Raw genomic sequence first — 20,777 nt, 5'->3', positions numbered from 1 at the left:
ATATTACCTCATTGCCCTTAGGGAAGGCTCTCTTTAAAGAGTGATACGCAGCTCTTTTTCTAATTAACACCGTAAACGTATTACGATTAAAGTCGCAGCAACAACAATAACGCGTCAATATCCCGGAACAATAAACTCGATTCCATCACAACCATAATAAGCTATGTACCTGAGGGAGAGAGAAAGAGAGAGAGAGAGAGAACTGGCACATTCCTTGGGACCCTAAATATATAAATATTCTATTGTGAGGAATAATAATAATAATAATAATAATAATAATAATAATAATAATAATAATAATATTTTTATCACAACGATCAATGGTCGTAGTGATATCGTTGAGCCATTATACTAGAATCTTGGCCATCAGGGATTTCTTTCGATGTTGTGTGGCGATCAAACTAAGTCAGAGCGGTACATATTTAGTACATTTCCTCTCTGTGTTTATTTATTTATTCACTGATACTGTAGTCAGTTTTCATCCCTGAACTTAGTTTTACTGCGCAATTTCTGATCAATTTATCAAGAATTGGCAAGGACATCGTGTTTATTGGTTATTCCGTAGGATACTCCGAACAATATTAATAATAGTAAGAAGAAGAAGAAGAAACGAGATTTGTTTTAGAACCCAAATGAAACAGGAAATTAAGTACGTTTCAAATATTTCGTGTGAATTTTTTGCATAAAACTCAGACTGAATTCTATAATTTTTTTGCTATTTTTTTTTTTTACGCATGCGGAAACAGATTCGAGTCAGCCGTTAAACCAGTGATGCGAAGAAGTACGTGCTGACTGCAAAATGAAAAGCGGTTGTGACGCTCACCTCACCAGTAAGAGGACAACGAGTTCGATTCCCACGTGGGCGGAACGGTATAGGCAAGTTCATTTAAAATAATTTTACCATTATCGATCCAAACAGTTGTTTGTATTTAGATGTTAGTCGATTGTGGTGGGTTACAGCCTAGGTAGAAAATGGAATGAGGTTTGAAGCCTCGTTCCAAAATACCGATTGTCATGACGCTTGTTAAAAACACGTCCCTAGGAAAAACAAGTAAAAAATGCGCCGAAGTTTCTTGGGCACAATCGAGTTTTCTGTGCAGTGTAAATGTTGTATAAAACTCTCAGTTACGACTGGGAGCGCTCAGTTGCTCCCCAGATGCGGTCAAGTGAAGGTCCGTTGGCGACGCCTCCGGAAAGCGCTGCCAGACACACATCATGGCTAACCTTAACCTTAAATAAAATAAAAACTACTGAGGCTAAGGGCTGCAATTTGGTATGTTAGATGAGTAGAGGGTGGATGCTCAACATACCAATTTGCAGCCATCTAGCCTCAGTAGTTTTTAAGATCTAAGGGCTGACAGAAAAAGTGTAGACGGACAGACAAATAGCCATCTCAACAGTTTTCTTTTACAGAAAACTAAAAAGCTTATAGAACTTCAGAGACAGCTGCGGTTCTCTGTTTCATTGTTATAAGCCTTTTATACCATTCCATCATATTTAATAATAATAATATTTTTACGAGCATCATCATTAGTAATAGTAGTAGTAGTAGTTGGTGGTGTCTTTACAGCAGCACACCCGGTGGTGGCGCTTCGTGAAAGAATGCAGAAAACAATTATCGTAGATCACAACGCTACTGCTGGACATACGGTACCACTGTACTTGGATGTTTACGAAAGCTCACTTTGTTATCTGGGCACACATTCTCTGTTTTCTTTCACTTTTTTTATTCATCGTTTTAAATAAAATCAGTGCTGATCCTCTGTTCTTATACAAACTATTATTGCTTTTATAAGCCTCCTACATTTCTGTGTATGAAATCTCAAAATATTTCAATAACGTTGAGCCGGCTACTTTTGAATCATTGTTATCCACAAAATTAATGCAACACGTCAAATCTACGTTGTCAGCATTCTGTCTGACATCGGGTACACAGGGCGAAGGTATTAGCGCACAAGACGTGACTTGAATTTGGAAAACAATCCCTCACTGTTACCAACTGTGCTGACGAGTTCGCCGTGCACGTGACGACTCTTATGGGTGTACATTTTGGTAAATTTCATGTTTAATCTTTATTTTTCACATATTTCTAAGTGCTGTTTCGCAAATTGTTGAGGTTTTCGACACTCTCCCTATTCCGAGTAATACTCCTTGGAAATTTTGTGATTGGCAGCATTGTTTCCGTCGTTTTGTTTGAGCTTGACCAGTTACGTTATTCCCAGTGACTGAGCATCACTTAAAAACTAAATTGCTCTGTGTGCATTACATCTTGATGATAAAAAAACAAAAATACCTGGATCAAGCAAGTTTATCTTATGAGCTTCTGACAGAATGACGTTCGTCGAATTTCCCAAAACAATCTACAGAGTGGCAGCACCTGGGTACATGGAACTGTGATGTCGTGTGCATTGCTTTGTCGTCCCACGTATCCCTGAGGGTCGGGCGGGAGCCACCGCGACGCTCTTTCGCCCCACGTTTCGCAACTTTTTGTTTTGTTTTTCCGGGAATTTTAGGCTAACCCGGGGTAGGTGTTTAACGCGCCACTTCCTCTAGACGAGACAATTTTCGGTCTGCCTCCTCCTCGGACCGAAAAGGCCGCGCCTTTTACAGCTTCTCTTGTCTTTTTGTTGGTATTTCAAAACAGACTTTTTTTCATACTTTGCGTATTTTCAGCTATGGTCTTTGGGGATATTAATGGGCGAGACAACTTCTTTTAAATGAATCTTGTCTTATTTACTTTTATATCGTCCTACAGTTGAGTCTGTGCTGGCATAAGAGCAATTTAACCTAACAGCCAAGACAGCAATGAAAATACTTTCAAGACTTAAATTGCTCAGTGTGACACGAATGTTATCAGGATGAACATCAGGTTATCATTGCAATTACACGGGCGATCATCCATTCATACGGCAATAGAGATAAACAGCGGAATGGAAAATATGCTGTCATAAAAAAGAAAATAATATACAAAAGATGATACAGGGAAGAAATTCAATAAAATCCGATTTTCCGTTGACAACTGTTAATTTTCGTGATATGCGGTCATTTTTTTTCCAAGTCAACTGCAGTTAACAGGCAAGAACTCGTGGTAGCCCAAAGAGAGCTTTACCTAACAAAGACAGTATGGCTGTCAAAGGAATTTGTACACAGAACAATATATCATATCAAATATAGTCATTCATTTCGTAATTTTTTCCCCGCATTTGAGTTGCTCAAATTACATTTCCATTGCACCAATTACGCTCCTCTTCGCTTTTATCCCTGAGGGTCATCGGCCTTCAGTTGTTTTGAAAACTTTGATGTATACAGATGCCAAGTATTTCATTCTGCTTTTAGAGGAATTTTTAGACGTACACTATGAATTAGTTTCGCCTTTTTAAGAATTATCGTCTCTTTCTCTCTCTCTCTCTCTCTCTCTCTCTCTCTCTCTCTCTCTCTCTCTCTCTCTCTCTCTCCATATGTGTATTATAAAAAAGAATACGGTTTACAATCTCGATGCTTCACCCAGTTTCGTCAGTCAGTCATAAAATACATCTGAACATCAGTAACCCCTCGTCTGATTTAATCTGACATATCAATATGGGTATTTTAATTCATCACTTTTAACTAACTTGAGTGATACAAATGTAATGCTAAAAATACAAAATACTGATGTGCAATTGGTAACCATGGACAAAGTTTGACAAAAGCTGGTAAAAGTTAAAGTAAGTAGATGAAAACTACTCCAGTCCAAGACAAGGGGATGGGTATTGTCCCACGGAAATAAAAATACTCCCGTCATCAAATAAGCATTGCTTAAGTAAATAACTGTAAATTAGACATTGTCCCGTTACAGAAATACTGCTCTCTTTGCAAATACCCATCATTATGTTTAACCGTTCGCTGTACAAATACCTCAGAATCGAAAATTGCTTGTTGAGTAAAAAGAAGTCCATGAAACAAAAATTATTATTAATCAAGCATTGTCTTTTATAAGATATTTCTGACCGGATGAGAACGGTTCAGTTGGATAAATCCTGATCCACTGATTGAAATATTGTTCAGCAAATAACATCGTGTCATAAGATAAATACTGCTTCATCAAATAAATTGTTCTTCACAAGACAAAAACTAATCCGTTGACTTTTGAACACTGTTCATCAGTCATTACCGTTTAACAAGGCTGACCCACCGAATAAAATGGTGTGCACCAAATGAAGATCTTATCATGAATATACTTGTCCAACGAATAAGTATTGTTCGCCAAGTCAATAATATTCGCAAGATAAACATGTAAAAAATGCGCCCAAGTTTCTTCGGCTCAATCGAGTTTTCTGTATAGCGTATAATGCTTCATGAAACTCTCAGCCACGGCCCATGAAACTCTCAGCCGCGGCCCACGAAACTTTTAGCCACGGACAGGTGGTGGCCTGTGTTATTGGCACCTATCGCTGTGCCAGACGGACAATCATGGCTAACTTTAACCTAAAATAAAATAAAAACCACTGAGGCTAGAGGGTTGCAATTTGGTATGTTTGATGACTGGAGGGTGGATAATCAACATACCAATTTGCAGCCCTCTAGCCACCCTAGTTTTAAAGATCTGAGGGCGGACGGACAAACAAAAGCCATTTTTAAGTTTTCTTTTACAGAAAACTAAAACTGGTCTCCTGACTGAAATATTGTTCATCAAAATATATGCCGTTATGAAATAATTGTTGATCCAATAAATAAATGCTTTATAAGATGAATACTAATCCTTTGACTTGAAAACTGTTCATCAAATTAATACCGTTTCCACCGAATAAGAGAATGTGTATCATATATATATATATATATATATATATATATATATATATATATATATATATATATATATATATATATATATATATATATATATATATATATATATATATATATATATATATATGTCTTTCCATGATATAATTACTGAACGGAACAGAACAGAACAGAATTTAGAATTTAGGCCAAAGGCCAAGCACTGGGACCTATGAAGTCATTCAGTGCTGAAAGAGAAATTGACATTAGGAATGGTTGAAAGGTGTAGCAGGAGGAAAACCTCGCAGTTGCACTATGAAACAATTGTTAGAGAGGGTGGAAGAAAGATTATGAACGGAGGTACACTAAAAGAAATGAAAGAGGTTGCAGCTTGGGGCCGAAGGGACGCTGCAAAGACCCTTGAGTAATGCTACAGTGCACCACGTGAGGTGCACTAATGGCTCTACCCCCCTACGGGAAATATAACTAGCGATCCAACAAGCAAACATTGGTATACAAGTGGAAATGCTTCCCAAAATGATCCATCAAATAAGCACTATTCACCCAGTTAACAAGCTTCCCAAAATGAGTCCTGATCCAGCGAATAAAAGGCTCTTCATCAAGCAAATACCGCTTCATCACGACTTCCGTCCCTCCCTCCCTCTCTCTCTCTCTCTCTCTCTCATTCTGAAACTGGGTTGCGTCTGAGGCATTGTCGCCGGAGCTTGAATTAAGTGATTAAGTCTCACAGCATCGCTGTCAACGACCCACTTATTTATCATCGTTGTCTTCCTCTTTTTAGTTTTCTATAAAAGAAAACTATTGAGATGGCTATTTGGTTGTCCGTCCGCCCTCAGATCTTAAAACTACTGAGGCTAGAGGGCTGCAAATTGGTATGTTGATCATCCACCCTCCAATCATCAAACACCAAATTGCAACCCTCTAGCCTCAATAGTTTTTATTTTATTTAGGGTTAAAATTAGTCATGATCGTGCCTCTGGCACCGCTATAGGTACCAATAACACAAGCCACCACCTGACTGCGGCTGAAAGTTTCATGGGCCGCCGCTGAGAGTTTCACGGGCCGTGCCCGAGAGTTTCATACAGCATTACACACTGTACAGAAAACCCGATTGCGCCGAAGAAACTTCGGCCCTTTTTATTATTATTATTTTTTTTGTAGTGGAATGATCAGAGAAATATCCGTCTCCTTATGCATGCGTTTTTACAAATGACTATTTTTATCCGCAGCTATGTATGCTGTACGTATTTATGTATTACATCTACTCGCTGGGTAATGATGACTCAAACTACATGTTTACATGACGGTTTCTAAAGAGTTTCCCTCAAGTGCTCTTCAATAAGAAAGAATAGTTTTAAATAAATATCAACAAATATTCGTCCAAAAATATTGAAACTGGAGGAGGTGCATTTAGATTTTGAAACGAGATTGATATTTTTAGTTAAAAATTGCAAGTACATGCCTAACTGATGTTGTGTCAGATAACTATCAGAACTTCAAAGTTGTTTACGAGTATCTTTGGCTATGGGAAATCAAATGACAAAACGCGGTCTGTTTTCCCTCGAGGACACAAAATACTCCCAACTCTACTTCTTGCGAAGTTTTCCCAACGATCACAGCAACACAGACTTGGGAGTCTAGCGCTTCATAAGCCCGTGCTGGCATAAGGCCAGCTTCACCTAACCACGTCAACAAAAGCCATAGGGCTGAAGGAACTGTTGGTGTACTTACCGAGCCGCTGGTCCCATTCGGTTTCCCGAAAGGGACTTTCTTGAACTCTCGAAGTCATTGCTTTGTATCCTTCTTCTCCTGACGGTGTAGTGGGAATACCTCGGGTCACACTTGCAATTCGGTCGTTTATTTCAGGGGCTTTTCCAAAGGCTTAATTTCTATAGAGTTCGAACTTATTTTCTCTTGCACTACGGTACACACACTCCTCTGTCGAAAGAGAAATAAAAGATATAATACACTGTAAGTCACTCGATCGCTTAATTTGCTTTGTTAATTATATTTCTCATTAGAAACAAGCAGCACCTAATATTTTCTTAAGCAATCACGATAGAAATTAATATCAACACAAAATGTCAAAACGTAAACATTGCAATTTCATCATGTTCATCATTGCTAGCAATTTTAATCCTACGGAATTCTCACACACACAAACTTTAGATACAAGTGTACAGATATAAATGAAAGAAGAGAGAGAGAGAGAGAGAGAGAGAGAGAGAGAGAGAGAGAGAACGTCCGTGACAGACCCGTGCTATGATACTGTTCTGTTTCAGTCTGTGGAAGAAACGATCTTGTTTGAGGGAGCTACGTTCACAACCCTCCAAGCCGGGCTACGGCTCACTACGATGTGGGCTGCCTCGTATGTGTGTTTGTATGTGTGTCTGAGGCCCGGTCTGTCTTCTCCGAATGCACCGACCCGGGGCCCTCCCCCCTCAAAAAAACTCCTATTTATAGAAGTGTACGTACTATTCCAATTCGTTTTTTGGTGTCTGAACTCACCGACGGGTGTTCGGGACCCTCGTGTTTTGACTCGTAAACTTGCGCGGATCTACTCATTGGCCCGAGAAGGGGCGTCATGTTCTCTTTAAAGCATTTCATGCATCGAGTATTACAAAGCGTGACTGGAAGGATGGATCGCATTAAATTGGTTTGAATGCAGACTAGCCCTTGAAAGCAATTGGTATTAATCAATTGAATTGGAATCGCGGTGTATGTAGAGGCACTGCTGAAGATCTGTCATATACATATCTGACACAGTGTGTATTCGTGAATTATCTTTTTGTGTGTAACACCGATATCTGTGTAATGAACTCTGAGGTCAGCCATCTCAAAATCTTTAAAAGAAATAGAGAAAGATAATGCTGAAAGCAATTGCAAAATTACTTAAATACTGCCGTCATTTTCGACACATATATACATATATATATATATATATATATATATATATATATATATATATATATATATATATATATATATATATATATATATATATATATATACTATATACATACAGTAACAAACAAAAATAAAATTCCAGAGTGATACACAACGAACCACTCCCTCCAGTCAACCCACCGCTACCGACACCCAAGTCGTTACTGGGATTTATCACAGAACTGTGTTGCTATGATGGCGAAAACTGTCACCTTTCGTTTTTCTTACAGGTCTTTTGAGATTTTAAACTGAAGAAGAAGGAGAAGAAAACTCTAGAACTGGCCCTGTTTTAGGTTTAATAGGACGGGAAAAACATAACAAAAACAAGAAGACTTGGCGAGAAACCTGGAACATAGAGAAAAACGGAAAATGAAATGAAAAACAAGGAAGAAGGAATGGAGGAGATTGTAGGAGTTGTTTACGAGGACAGTAGCAGTCGGCGGTGACCAGCTCTCCTGCCCCATTGTTGCTGTAATTGGCAAGAGAGATGCAAAGGTCTCTAACTAATACTCATTCCTATTGTTAGCCGTTACACGCTAACGGCCTCCGAGGATCGCAGAATTGGGGAAACGTGGCAGGAGGTGGGTTGACACATCGACCAAATTATCCAGTAGTTTTATCGCGCTCGACCTCGACCATCCTTTAGGTAATGACAGGAAGTGGTTCATTACGAAGATAACCTATCTTTGAATAACAGAACTGATTGTGTTATTGCAACAAAAGGGGGTTAATTGAGTACATAGCACGCAGCGTTTGACTGCACGTCACAATACCCGAAGTAAGATGGCGTTCGATATATCTTGTTACCGCGCGTTTTATGAGATCGTGTTGCACGGCGTCATCTATTTAGTGGGAGAATGTGAGAAGCGTCGTCCTCCTTATGAACTGTGGTCGCCATAACGATGTAAGAGATAGCTCACTTTTTTTAATCATCCCAAAAGGAAGTCTTTTTTTCACGTAGATTGATTTCTCCTTTCTGCCAGATTTTATTTTTATAAAATAAAAATTGGGTAAAAAGAATATCCCAGGCATATAGGCTACTGAGAATCAGTATATGGCGCCCCCCACCTCTTTTGGGGAAATAGAGCGACTAATTATGTATCTGATGATCAGTCATTTGTTGTGGGTCGTAGCCAGATAGATATGAAGAAAGAAGAGGCCAGAAAAAAAACTATAATAGATTATATTGCGTCAATAACGCCTCAGCGAGCAGGATTATTAATCAAAACTCTCTCTCTCTCTCTCTCTCTCTCTCTCTCTCTCTCTCTCTCTCTCTCTCAGAAGAGAGTCTCGTGCATAGCAAGATTCTCATCGTCAGGCAGAAGATTCAACACCAGCGAAACAAGATCACGGTCGCATCAATGCACTGTAAAATGAACAAGATGATAACCAACAGTCTTAAGGCGTGATGAAAATGAATTGAGCCATTGCTTCATCAACACATTCTTAGGATCATGGTGAAAATGAATATGATCCAGTGCTTTATATTACTGTTGAGGTGGTAGACTAAATGGTGAATGATTTTTAATAAACTCTAACAGAATAATATTACAATTTTTTCATTAATTTTTATTTCGGTGGGATGTATCTTTCCTTGAAGTATTGCAAGCTAAGTGGACCTAGTGAATACGGGTTGTCGTTTTAAGCAACACTTAAAGGTATTCAATACATTATTATTATTTCAATAGATGAAACCTATTCGCATGGAACAACCACACAGAGGCCATTGACTTGAAATTCAAGCTTCCAAAGAATGTTGGTTTCAACATCCCACCGCAGACCCCACACAGCAACAGTAACTGATCATGATACAGAGCCAGCGATTTTTCATCTAAGTGGCATGCCACGACACTAACTACTATACCAGGGGACCAGCATATAACCAAGAGTAGAAATGAGGAGCTCAAATGTTATTAAAGAACAATTAGTTATCAACTTCATTCTTTCAAAAAGGGGAAAAGTTTCAGAAATAACGAATGAATTACGCTTTATGACAATGATTAATTTAGTGATGATAACATCAGTATCGAACTTTGAAACTTAAAAAAGCCACAAATTGGAGAACAAATATATATAAAAGACATCCACATACCATTTCCGAGAGATGCTGCCTCTAGAGTGCCCCAAGGTGAAGAGGCAGCATGGCGCTCTGAAACTGTAGGTGGATTTCTTAAACATGTTTATTCTCCTGTTTGTGTGTGTTTATTTATCAAATGATTTATTTGAAAATAAAACCATTTATACATGGAAAACCCTACATGACTGTTATACCTAATCAAACGCTACATTTATCCGCTATAGATATGTTCATTTTTTGTGTGTGTAACAACGAATGTCTACGGGTCATGAATTCTTGCAATCGTCCGGTATCACCATTGGTCACTTTATAAATGATCTGGTTTCAAGTCCCGTGATGGTACGTAACGTCCTTATGGTCGGTACTCGCACTCTCATCCTTCTTTTATGTCACAGTCGTTTTTGACGGTGTTATTGCCCTGCCACATTTAATATTCCATTTATAATTTTAGTTTTGTTAGACTAAACCAGGAAAACCATGTTGCTCTATAAGATTGAATTATAATCCTGCTGTACTGTTTAAAATATCAATCTTCCGGGATAAATCCTAAATTGTAAATCTTAGAAGGTATAGCTACTGTCAATGGGACGCGTATTGTTCTTTTACGAGAAATCTTGCAGCATAAATCCTACACGACGAATCCTACAATGTTCCATCCTTCGACGGGTGGAACTGCAATCGCGCTGAGCGTCAGCGAGGAAGGCGATCGGGATGGATGGTGGTGGCCGCGTCGTCTCATTTCCACTTCATTTTGCTCAATTAATCCTTCCGTCAGAGTGAATGGGAACACTCCCTGTCATTTCCTTCACATTACCCCTCGTTCATTTCATTTGGGAGGGGGAAAAACGCGCCATTTTTTTGCACTTTTACTGGGAGGTAACTTCTTTTCCTGTTTTTAGTAGAACACACAACACGCATATATATATATATATGAAGATAAAAAGGCCCCAAAAATATTATATACACGTTATAGGCCTTTTTATCTTCATGGTGCATTGCTAGATCACAGTAGAAGACAGATACACACACATATACCTATATATATGTGGATATATATACGCAAGTACGCACCCCTCCACACACACACACATACATATATAAACACACACTCCCCACACACGAACACAGACACACACACATATATATATATACATATATATACATATACATATGACACCTCAAGCAAGAAATAGTGCTAAGGGCACAATCCGTTAGTTCCCACTGATTTATGCCCCTGGTAGTTGATCGTCTGCGGTAGTTCGTAACCAAACTGCTTGCCTGAGAACAGGAAGTCTATCACCCCCTGGAACCACCACCTCTAAGGGGCACAGAGATAGAGCTGAAAAAAATATTGGGGTAAGTCACAAGTCATGTTACAAGAAGACGCCTGTTCAAGTGGGAGGACCAGTCGGCCTTTTATTAGGGCATTACCATAAAGGAACATTGTTGTTGTAACATTAGTAAACTTGTCACGTAGTTATTAGCTTATGTCGTAACTTTGGTATATACCAGCTCTTAAAGACGGCGCTAGCATGGGCTGGCTTGTGAGTGGGTGGGTGGGTGGGCAAGGGGTGGTGTTTTGGGTAGGCGACCTTGAGAATTCCCCTACCTCAAACATTAACATTCTCTCTCTCTCTCTCTCTCTCTCTCTCTCTCTCTCTCTCTCTCTCTCTCTTCTCAGTCACATTATCTCGACTCCAGCGCCATCTACCACTGTTCCGGTTTTGTTGCTTTGGTTCCCAAGGGAATTCCATCTCACTTTAGTGAACATTTGTTTGTTTGATCACAGCATAACTCTAGTTATCGGTTTTATTATACTTTACACACACACACACGCACACACACACATATATATATGTATATATATATATATATATATATATATATATATATATATATATATATATATATATATATATATATATATATATATATATATATATATATATATATATATATATATATATTTTGGTGTAAATAATGGGTATCATATATGACTGCATCCCAGCCAGTTTAACGAAATGGTCCACAACATAAGGCCAACCTACGTCGAGAACTTGAAAAGAATTGCCCAGCAGAAACTCACAACCCAGTAAGTTTGAGCTAAAGCTTTAGTAGCACGTATAAGGACTGACCACATGACCTACGCTGATCATGAATTGCAGAGCCAGAAGCGACACTAAGTAAGTGCGAAATCAGGCCCCAGTCAAGACTGAAGGATTATGGCTACTGTAGATCACAAGCGGGGGAAACACTTTTGAGACCCGTTTCCTGAAAAACCTACTGTGCCATTGTTGCCTTAGGCAGTGAATTAGATACTCATTGGTTATATTCGATTGTGGTGGGTCGCGGTCAAAGTAGAGAAGCGCATGGTGTCAGTGACCTTCTTTCCAACAAAAGAGGAAAAATCGTATATATATATATATATATATATATATATATATATATATATATATATATATATATATATATATATATTATAATATAAATATATACAAATATATATATACTGTATATATATATAAATATATATATATATATATATATATATATATATATATATATATATATATAGATATATGTAAATTTATATATATATATATATATATATATATATATATATATATATATATATATATTCTGTATATACTATAAAATGCAAATTTCCGTGTATCTGAGGCTGAGTAAAACCCGCAGAACACTATAATGAAATGCATTTAGTTTTCAAAGGGACATCTCTCTTCCTCCTCAGAATACAACCCAGTTGTATTCTGAGGAGGAAGGGAGATGGTCCCGTCGAAAAAAAAAAAAAAAAAAAAAAAATTCAGTTTCGTGCCCTATGGGTTTTACTTAATCCTGCAAACACACATTCACACTTAAATTTACATGCATACAAACACACACATATATACATATATATATATAAAATATATATGCAACCACGCACATACACACACATATATATACAGGCGAATCATTTGCAGCACCAAGTGATATATAAAACAAGTATAAAATGCGCCGAAGATTCTTCGGCGCAATCGAGTTTTCTGTACAGTCGCTACACCGTATAATCAAGGCCACCGAAAACCGATCTATCTTCCGGTGGTCTCGGTATAATGCTGTATGAGCCGCGCGGCCCGTGTAACTTTAACCACAGCACGGTGGTGGCCTATCCTATATCACTACCAGAAGCACAATTATGGCTAAATTTAACCTTAAAGAAGATCAAAATTACTGATGCTAGAGGTCTGCCATTTGGTAAGTTTGATGATTGGAGGGTGGATGATCAACATTCCAGTTTGCAGCCCTCTAGCCTTAATACTTTTTAAGATCTGAGGGCGGACAGAAAAAGTGCGGACAGAATAAAGTGTGGGCGGACAGACGAAGCCGGCACAATAGTTTTCTTTTGCAGAAAACTAAAAAGAAATGTAAGAGAGAGAGAGAGAGAGAGAGAGAGAGAGAGAGAGAGAGAGAGAGAGAGAGAGAGAGATGAGTATCTGTTTACGAGCGATTCCAGCATCATTAAGAATGACACATCCTTCTCCTTCATCATTAAATGGCTGAAGTCTTGGCGAGACGTCGCACTCAAACATCAACGACAAAACACATCATTAAAAAGTCGAGACCAGGCGAGCAACCTGCCCTGTTTGCTGGTGCTGGTGGCCAGGAGATGAAACAGTGTTTGTGTGTGTGTATGAGAGAGAGAGAGAGACAGCTCACGATTAGAAATAGGTCGCATGAATTTCGCGCTGACTCAGATGTACGAGTGGGTAAACTGTTAAACGAAGATTGCTTTAAACAGAGAGAGAGAGAATTTCGTATTCTTTGTTTCCGTTCTCCTCTGTTCTCTGTTCTGTCTTTCCGATTGACTTTCTCTCTCTCTCTCTCTCTCTCTCTCTCTCTCTCTCTCTCTCTCTCTCTCTCTATACATATATATATATATATATATATATATATATATATATATATATATATATATATATATATATATATATATTTATATATGTATATATATATTATATGTATGTATATATATGTATTTATGTATGTATGTATATATATATATATATATATATATATATATATATATATAATATATATATATATATTTAATAATCTAAAACTTCACTAAAAATTAATATATGCACGAGAATATTCATTAACATAAGTGTTGTTACCTCATTTTTTCTTTGCCCTAGATTCTGGCTTCCTGTTAGGTCCCCCAGTCTCAGCCATCCACCTGTTTTTATCTCACAGGTGACGTTCATTAGTTATCACAGAGGAGACTAGGAATTCTGGCATGTTCGTATGGTCTTTTATCTTGAAGAAAATGAAATAACTCGCACGTCTCGGAACGTGAGAATCCTAATTAACATTTCCCTTGGTGAAAATTAAGAACCTGTATGAAATATGTATCTTTCGTCCTGAAATAGCCACCCATATTTATTATGCTTTAAAGATGGACGTCTTGGCTGCTCATTGCGAGGTGGCAGGGCTCGGTCTTTCATCACGTGAATTGAACGTGTCTGGTTCATTAAGGCTGAGATCAGGAGACCAGAGATGCACCCGACGTTGCTGAAGAATACGTTTGTTTATCCTTCAGATTGCATTTAAGTGGCATGTGTTTATATAAGCAAACAAATTTAGCTGCGTTTTTCGTAATACGTTCGTTTCCCGTGGGTAAGAATTTGTGACCAAATAGAGTCGGGATTTGGGGGTAATACTGGGATATACGGTATTGTTTACAGAAGTAGATTACAATTCACTATACATAAATGCTAAGGTGCTCCAACATGGCGTTTCTTTCTTATCTTTCCGAAACTCACTGATCTTTATCAACTTATTTTTCCATCTTTTATCTCATAGACCTATGTTGTTGACGGCGCAACATCAGCGCTTTTCCCTATTTTAGTTGTGCTTCCAGTATCCTGTCTCCCTTAACTTCAGTGAAATTTTTTGTTTGCACTCAATGTAGAATTGCCCTTTCTTCAATAAACATATACCTTGCCAATGTATTTAAACTGGGACCCCACAATTTGGACAAATTCAGAGGCTCCAATATAGTTTCTGCTTTTATCTCAGTCCACTCTCCCATCCAGTTCTTCCTTTCAGTTAAACGAAAAGAAAATTCACCCCGTCTTCTATCAGTAGTCATAGCGCCTAGGACCATAGTCAGACTATTAAGTCTGCTTTTCCAGAGGTTCCTGTTTTCTTCCGAATAGGAGTGGGCAGAGATTCATAGCTGAGAAACCGAAGGAGGTTTATTTAACCTTCTGAAACTCGGAGCTTTTGTGGAATTCAGGCGCCCCCCTCCCCCCAAAAAAACTGAATTTATGAAACCCCCAGAAACCAATGCGATTTAAGAACACAAGAGTAACCATGGACATTTTCGAAGCCCTTGTGAGGCCAGCATTTATGAAACTCATCTTTTTGGGTAAAAAATGTTCCACGAGTATTTAAGAATAAAGTATTTGATTATTATTACGAATATTTTTTTCACAGGAAATGATGATAATTACCATCTTTATGATTACCCCCAATGTATACCAATAACTATGCTTTGAACTATTCAACCCAAAAACTTGAAGAATGTTCCCTCCTAACAGGTGATTCGCCGGGAGCGCCAAAGCGTAACTGGTTCCTCCTCTGGGCGCCGACTCCTAATGAAGGAAGACCCGACCCTAAGGGCAGACAGACAGACAAACAGACAGCCATTCAGATACGGGGTCTCATTTCCAAGAAAAAGCTTCCTCAGGAACGAGTTCAGGGTCCTTGTAGCGTCTTGTTTATATTGACTTGTTTTTTAGTGCTTCTTTTCTTTAAAGTATTATTCTTCTAAGTAATTCTATTTTTATTTCGAGTTTTGGATTTCTTGGTTCGTTTTAATAGATTTTCATTGTCAGTTGCTCTTTAAGATTCTTACTTTTTATCATGACATTTTAAAAGTATACTTCTGATAATGTCATATGAGACAGATCTGGCACTCACAACAGACACAGCCTTCATATATATATATATATATATATATATATATATATATATATATATATATATATATATATATATATATATATATATATATATATATATATATATATATATATATATATATATATATATATATATATATATATATATATATATATATACATATATATATATATATATATATATATATATATATGTATATGTGTGTGTGTGTGTATCCATTTTCCCTTTGAAGAGATGGGTCCGGGAGTTGTTAGCCCTCAGGTTTTCTGCAAATCTTTTGGGATGAGGTTGCCAGTCCTATACTTTTATTCACATTACTCAACTAATCATGAACTATCGGCCAATATTTGCGTTTTGATTATCAAAAAATTATTAATGGGTTGACCTTTAATGTCCCCACATCGTTTAAAAAAATACGCAATAAAAACATATCCTGTCTTTCCAGTATTCATCCAAGTGTGCAATAGTAAGGGCTTCATTCTAATGCGTATTACATTCACTTTATTCAATGCATAAAAAAAATGAATGACATAAAAATCTAGCTTTTCCGTATTATTTCGAAGATTATATATAAAAGATTAGTATCTCTGCGCTTCGACTGGCTCGTAAAATCCTGTATTAAGAATAGCCTACTGGCTTTTCATCAGATCATACATATGTAACTTGTCACTTATGTTTTCCCCGCTCTGATCAAGTCATTTAGACCGTGACTCGCAGATCAATTCTTGCAGATCAGTGGAGATCTAGGCTTAATTAAGACGACTGAAGAGCTCACACCTGCCCTGTTAGTGACGTCACGGGTGTGGAATTGTTTTGAAAGGTCAGGTCTGGAATGAATCTCTCTGTCGGAGGAATTACTAATAAATTAACCTCAGTTCTTGCCGAAGAATTTTATTCATTCTCTACAGTGTCGTCGCAAATTACCAAATGGAGGACGCGTGTCCTTCGAATTGTGTTTATGTTTGCTGAAACACTTATATGCTGAGATGGATAAACAGTTGGAACTAGAGAGAGAGAGAGAGAGAGAGAGAGAGAGAGAGAGAGAGAGAGAGAGAGACTGCAGTGTTGTAACCTCCTCTGTAATGCACTAAAAATGCTTCCACTGATCCTAATACACTAGTCGGCATACGAGTAAGTTTTTTTATTACATTTGTTATAATAATTATTGATCAGTAGTCTATAAGATTATTGTTATCAGAGAAATTGGTAATTCGCTATCATCACCGTAATCGTCATTAGCCTACCTCCAGTGACGCTGTTAAAAGACTTGCAAGCCAAAGCAAAGAGTTTTACGGAATCTCGTGGAAAGGTTCTCTGTGCTTTAGGGAACCAAGGACTAAAATTTGGGAATCATAGTCGTTATCATCATCAGTAACAACAAACATGTAAAAAATGCGCCGAAGTTTCTTCGGCTCAATCGAGTTTTCTGTACAGCGTATAATGCTGTATGAAACTCTCAGCCGCGGCCCATGAAACTTTCAGCCAAGGACTGATGGTGGCCTGTGTTGCTGGCACCTATCGCTGTGCCAGACTCACGATCATGACTAACTTTAACCTTAAATAAAATAAAAACTACTGAGGCTAGAGGGCTGCAATTTGATATGTTTGATGACTGGAGGGTGGATGATCAACATACCAATTTTCAGCCCTCTAGCCTCAGTAGTTTTTAAGATCTGAGGGTGGACAGGAAAAGTGCGGACGGACGGACCAATAGCCATCTCAATAGTTTTCTTTTACAGAAAACTAAAACCTCGGAAATGCTCAAGGTATTCAACTTTCTCCAGCAACCAGATAACTAATGAGTCTCCAATCTCGAGTTTTCTAAAGTTATAAAATAATTTCTTTTTGTTGATTTTTTTTTTTTTTTTTTTTTAGTAATTTCGTGGTTACAGGCTCACTCAGAAATATACTGCAATACTCCTCCAGTAGTTTTCTTTCGCCACTGACATTCTTTTGTTGTATCGATGGAAATGAGTTTTTTTTCATTATAATGTCATTATTAATCATAGTGATGGTACTGTATAAAAGAATGGCTAGAAAAATCCATTTCAAGAAAGATGCTCGAAACATTTTTAAAAAATCATTTTAGATCTCTAGGAAGAAGTCAGAGAGAAAACTATAGTTTGAATTTACAATTTAAGCAAGATTACTGGCACGTAATATTTAATAATTGTTTCAGAAATTTACGAACAAATGAATAGATATATCATTATTAATGATCGTCGAAAACACCCTCAAAACAAGGAAAGTAGTTCCGATGATCTTGAGTCTTACTTATGACGTCACACAGGCGGGAAAAGTCAACTGGCTGTTAACTGGAAACGGGCGAACGCACAGAACCTCATCTCTGATGCCTTCGATCATTTACTCGCATAAGGTTAATGTTCCGGTAAGTGACATTGCTTGCCAGCTTTATCATCAACAAAGCAACCTTATATAGATAGATATGATGGAAGAGAGAAAGGAAACGTAAATGCGTTGCATAGGAGTGCATTATAACGCTGCATTAGTCGTAACGTTCTCTAGGACCAACGGATCATAACATGCTTCGCTTAAAACCCCCTAGCAAAATGACGTTACGATCAAGAGAGATCATAACACTCCAGATGATGCACAAGCCATTCACAAACAAAATACTGAGAGAGAGAGAGAGAGAGAGAGAGAGAGAGAGAGAGAGAGAGAGAGAGAGAGAGATCGACAGATTGTCTGCCTATCGTAGACCTTAGTATAGGAAATTTTCTTACTTGTACACTACTAGAAATATATTATCATTTTGTATCAAGCGGTTGCTTGACCTGAATATTCAGGATAAGTATGGAAAGAATAAATAATTCACTCTGATGCCATTTATGAAAAGTGTTATTCACAACAATATGCAAACATTTGACATAGGTCACAATTGTAATTCTACAAAGGTTCTTAGTGCACTTTCATGGGCCTATGATGACAAGTGCCACTTAGGAGAAAGTACTAATAGTTAGAAATGATGGTAACCTTGGAGGTATAATAGTAACAACCTTTGATGTTGTGCCATATTGCTACGACTCAGAATAAAACGAAAAATCCAGTTGCAATAGGAAATACATCAACCGCCATTGGTTGTCGTGAGTTGGCTCATTGCACTTAATATAAGATGTAAGACAATACTTGTACAGGCTGTTGTCCGCAAGATTTTATAGTGTGTTGGTTGCAATACTTTTTATTTTTGTACCAAATCTGATTCTAGTTAGAGCAGACCCCTTTCAGGACCTATCATTACTGACATTATTATTATTATTATTATTATTATTATTATTATTATTATTATTATTATTATTATTATTATTATTATAGGGGTTGTAGTAGTAGTAGTAGTAGTAGTAGTAATTTTGATTGTAACTTTTCTCTACGCCTCAAAGTAGACTAATCTCCAAAGACTGAACGTGACTCCACACCGTTTGGGAATTTATTACATGACGTCTGTTGAAAAACAACCACCACAGTATCTTGTGATTTATTTTTTTCTTTGAACCCGGGTGTGGGCAATTCAGCCGTACACCCTTTTTACCGAAAGGACTGGCATTCCCAAATCACAGGCGCGGCACAAGGGTTAAGTCAAAGGGACACCAAAAGCAGACGCTTTTCGGCAGCCCAAGAGGGGCAATCTTGAAATAACTCCGGGAGGTGTCCGCCGCAGAGTGCGCTAACCTACTCTCTGCTTGGCAGCGGTTCAGGCGGGCCTGCCGCTGTTGTTACTGTCTGTGTCTATCTGCTTGTTTCTCTGTTTCCCGTCCTCTCTCTTTCTGCATATGCTTCAGTCTATTATCCTGGTGGCCCTTTGTCTGTCTCCCCAGTGATCTGTGTATTGCTCAACTTTCCCAGTTTCATCTCTACAACATATACACACAATATATATATATATATATATATATATATATATATATATATATATATATATATATATATATATATATATATATATTTTTGCAGGTATGTTTGTGTAAATGTTTTTGGTTACTCTCTCTCTCTCTCTCTCAAGCATGTATGTAAACTATTCAATTTTTCATGTGTACTTGTCCTTCTCTTAATCAAAGTATTTGGCTATTTTTATCTCTCACTTTCTTTTTTTTTTTTAAATAGTTCTTTGATCATGGTTGTAGAATTTAATCTTACTCATTGTGGCTGTGTCCAGTTTAATCACCATTACAGTACGGTGAAAATAGTATAATTTATAGCTATACGTGTTTGAAAAATGGGCCCCTTTCCGATTGAAGTAAAACTGTTTTTTTTTGCGTTAGGGACACTGAGGCGGGCTGATAAAATATGAGATTATTATTATTATTATTATTATTATTATTATTATTATTATTATTATTATGAAATTGCTTAATTAAACCACTGAGGTGTATTTTTATTCCCTCGTTATCTTGGCCGAAGAATTTGTTAAAAAACTGACACCGCAAAAAGGAGAAAGTTAAAGGATTTGGAAAGTTAAATAGTAAGACGCCGAAATTAACGGATGAAAATAACAGGCCGAGAGTTATGCAGTTGAGGTTTGAAATACCGTCGACAGTGTGCCAAGCAAGACATATTATAAGTGGCATTCCCTGTGAGGAGAAAATACAATAAAAAAGCATGAAAAATAATAAGATAACGCCATGATGATTATCAAATAACATCAACCGAGGGACAGAGAGTTCAGATCCGAGGTGGGTGAGATGAGAGATCCGATCAAACTGACTGACTTTCGAGTTCACAATTCCCAAAATACCAAATGTAAGAACTGCTAGGCTTGCCTGAAATATAATTGCTTATCTTATGGGATTTATGGGACAGATATTTTATTAGATATGTGAAAAGTTGTCTGTGCTATTTTCATATCGCGAATCTATTGAAGTCTCAAAGAATAAATATGTTTTAGTACGATTCTTCCACTAAATGAATGCCGTAAGATAAAAGGGAAAGATACCTTACTAAAATAGTGGATAAACTTCCTTTATGT

At 37.4% G+C, this 20,777-nt stretch overlaps 1 protein-coding gene across 30 annotated transcripts in view; it reads right to left on the bottom strand.

The window, feature by feature from the left end:
• LOC136835064 (collagen alpha-5(IV) chain-like) overlaps positions 1-20,777 on the bottom strand; it is a 130,390-nt gene that overhangs the window by 73,838 nt on the left and 35,775 nt on the right. For 22 of the 30 annotated variants that reach the window (XM_067098204.1, XM_067098212.1, XM_067098213.1 and 19 more), the window contains exon 2: positions 6,514-6,720. In XM_067098204.1, coding sequence (XP_066954305.1) covers positions 6,514-6,571 — 58 coding nt within the window. In that variant the 5' untranslated portion in view covers positions 6,572-6,720. Of the gene's footprint in view, positions 1-6,513; positions 6,721-7,037; positions 7,193-20,777 lie in introns of those variants that run through there. The other 8 variants (XM_067098205.1, XM_067098216.1, XM_067098194.1 and 5 more) reach the window with 2 other exon arrangements.

Source organism: Macrobrachium rosenbergii, chromosome 54 (genome assembly GCF_040412425.1).
Source record: "Macrobrachium rosenbergii isolate ZJJX-2024 chromosome 54, ASM4041242v1, whole genome shotgun sequence".
NCBI lineage: Eukaryota > Metazoa > Arthropoda > Malacostraca > Decapoda > Palaemonidae > Macrobrachium > Macrobrachium rosenbergii.
The sequence above is the reverse complement of the archived record's forward strand: the minus strand, read 5'-3'. Positions and strand labels throughout refer to the sequence as shown.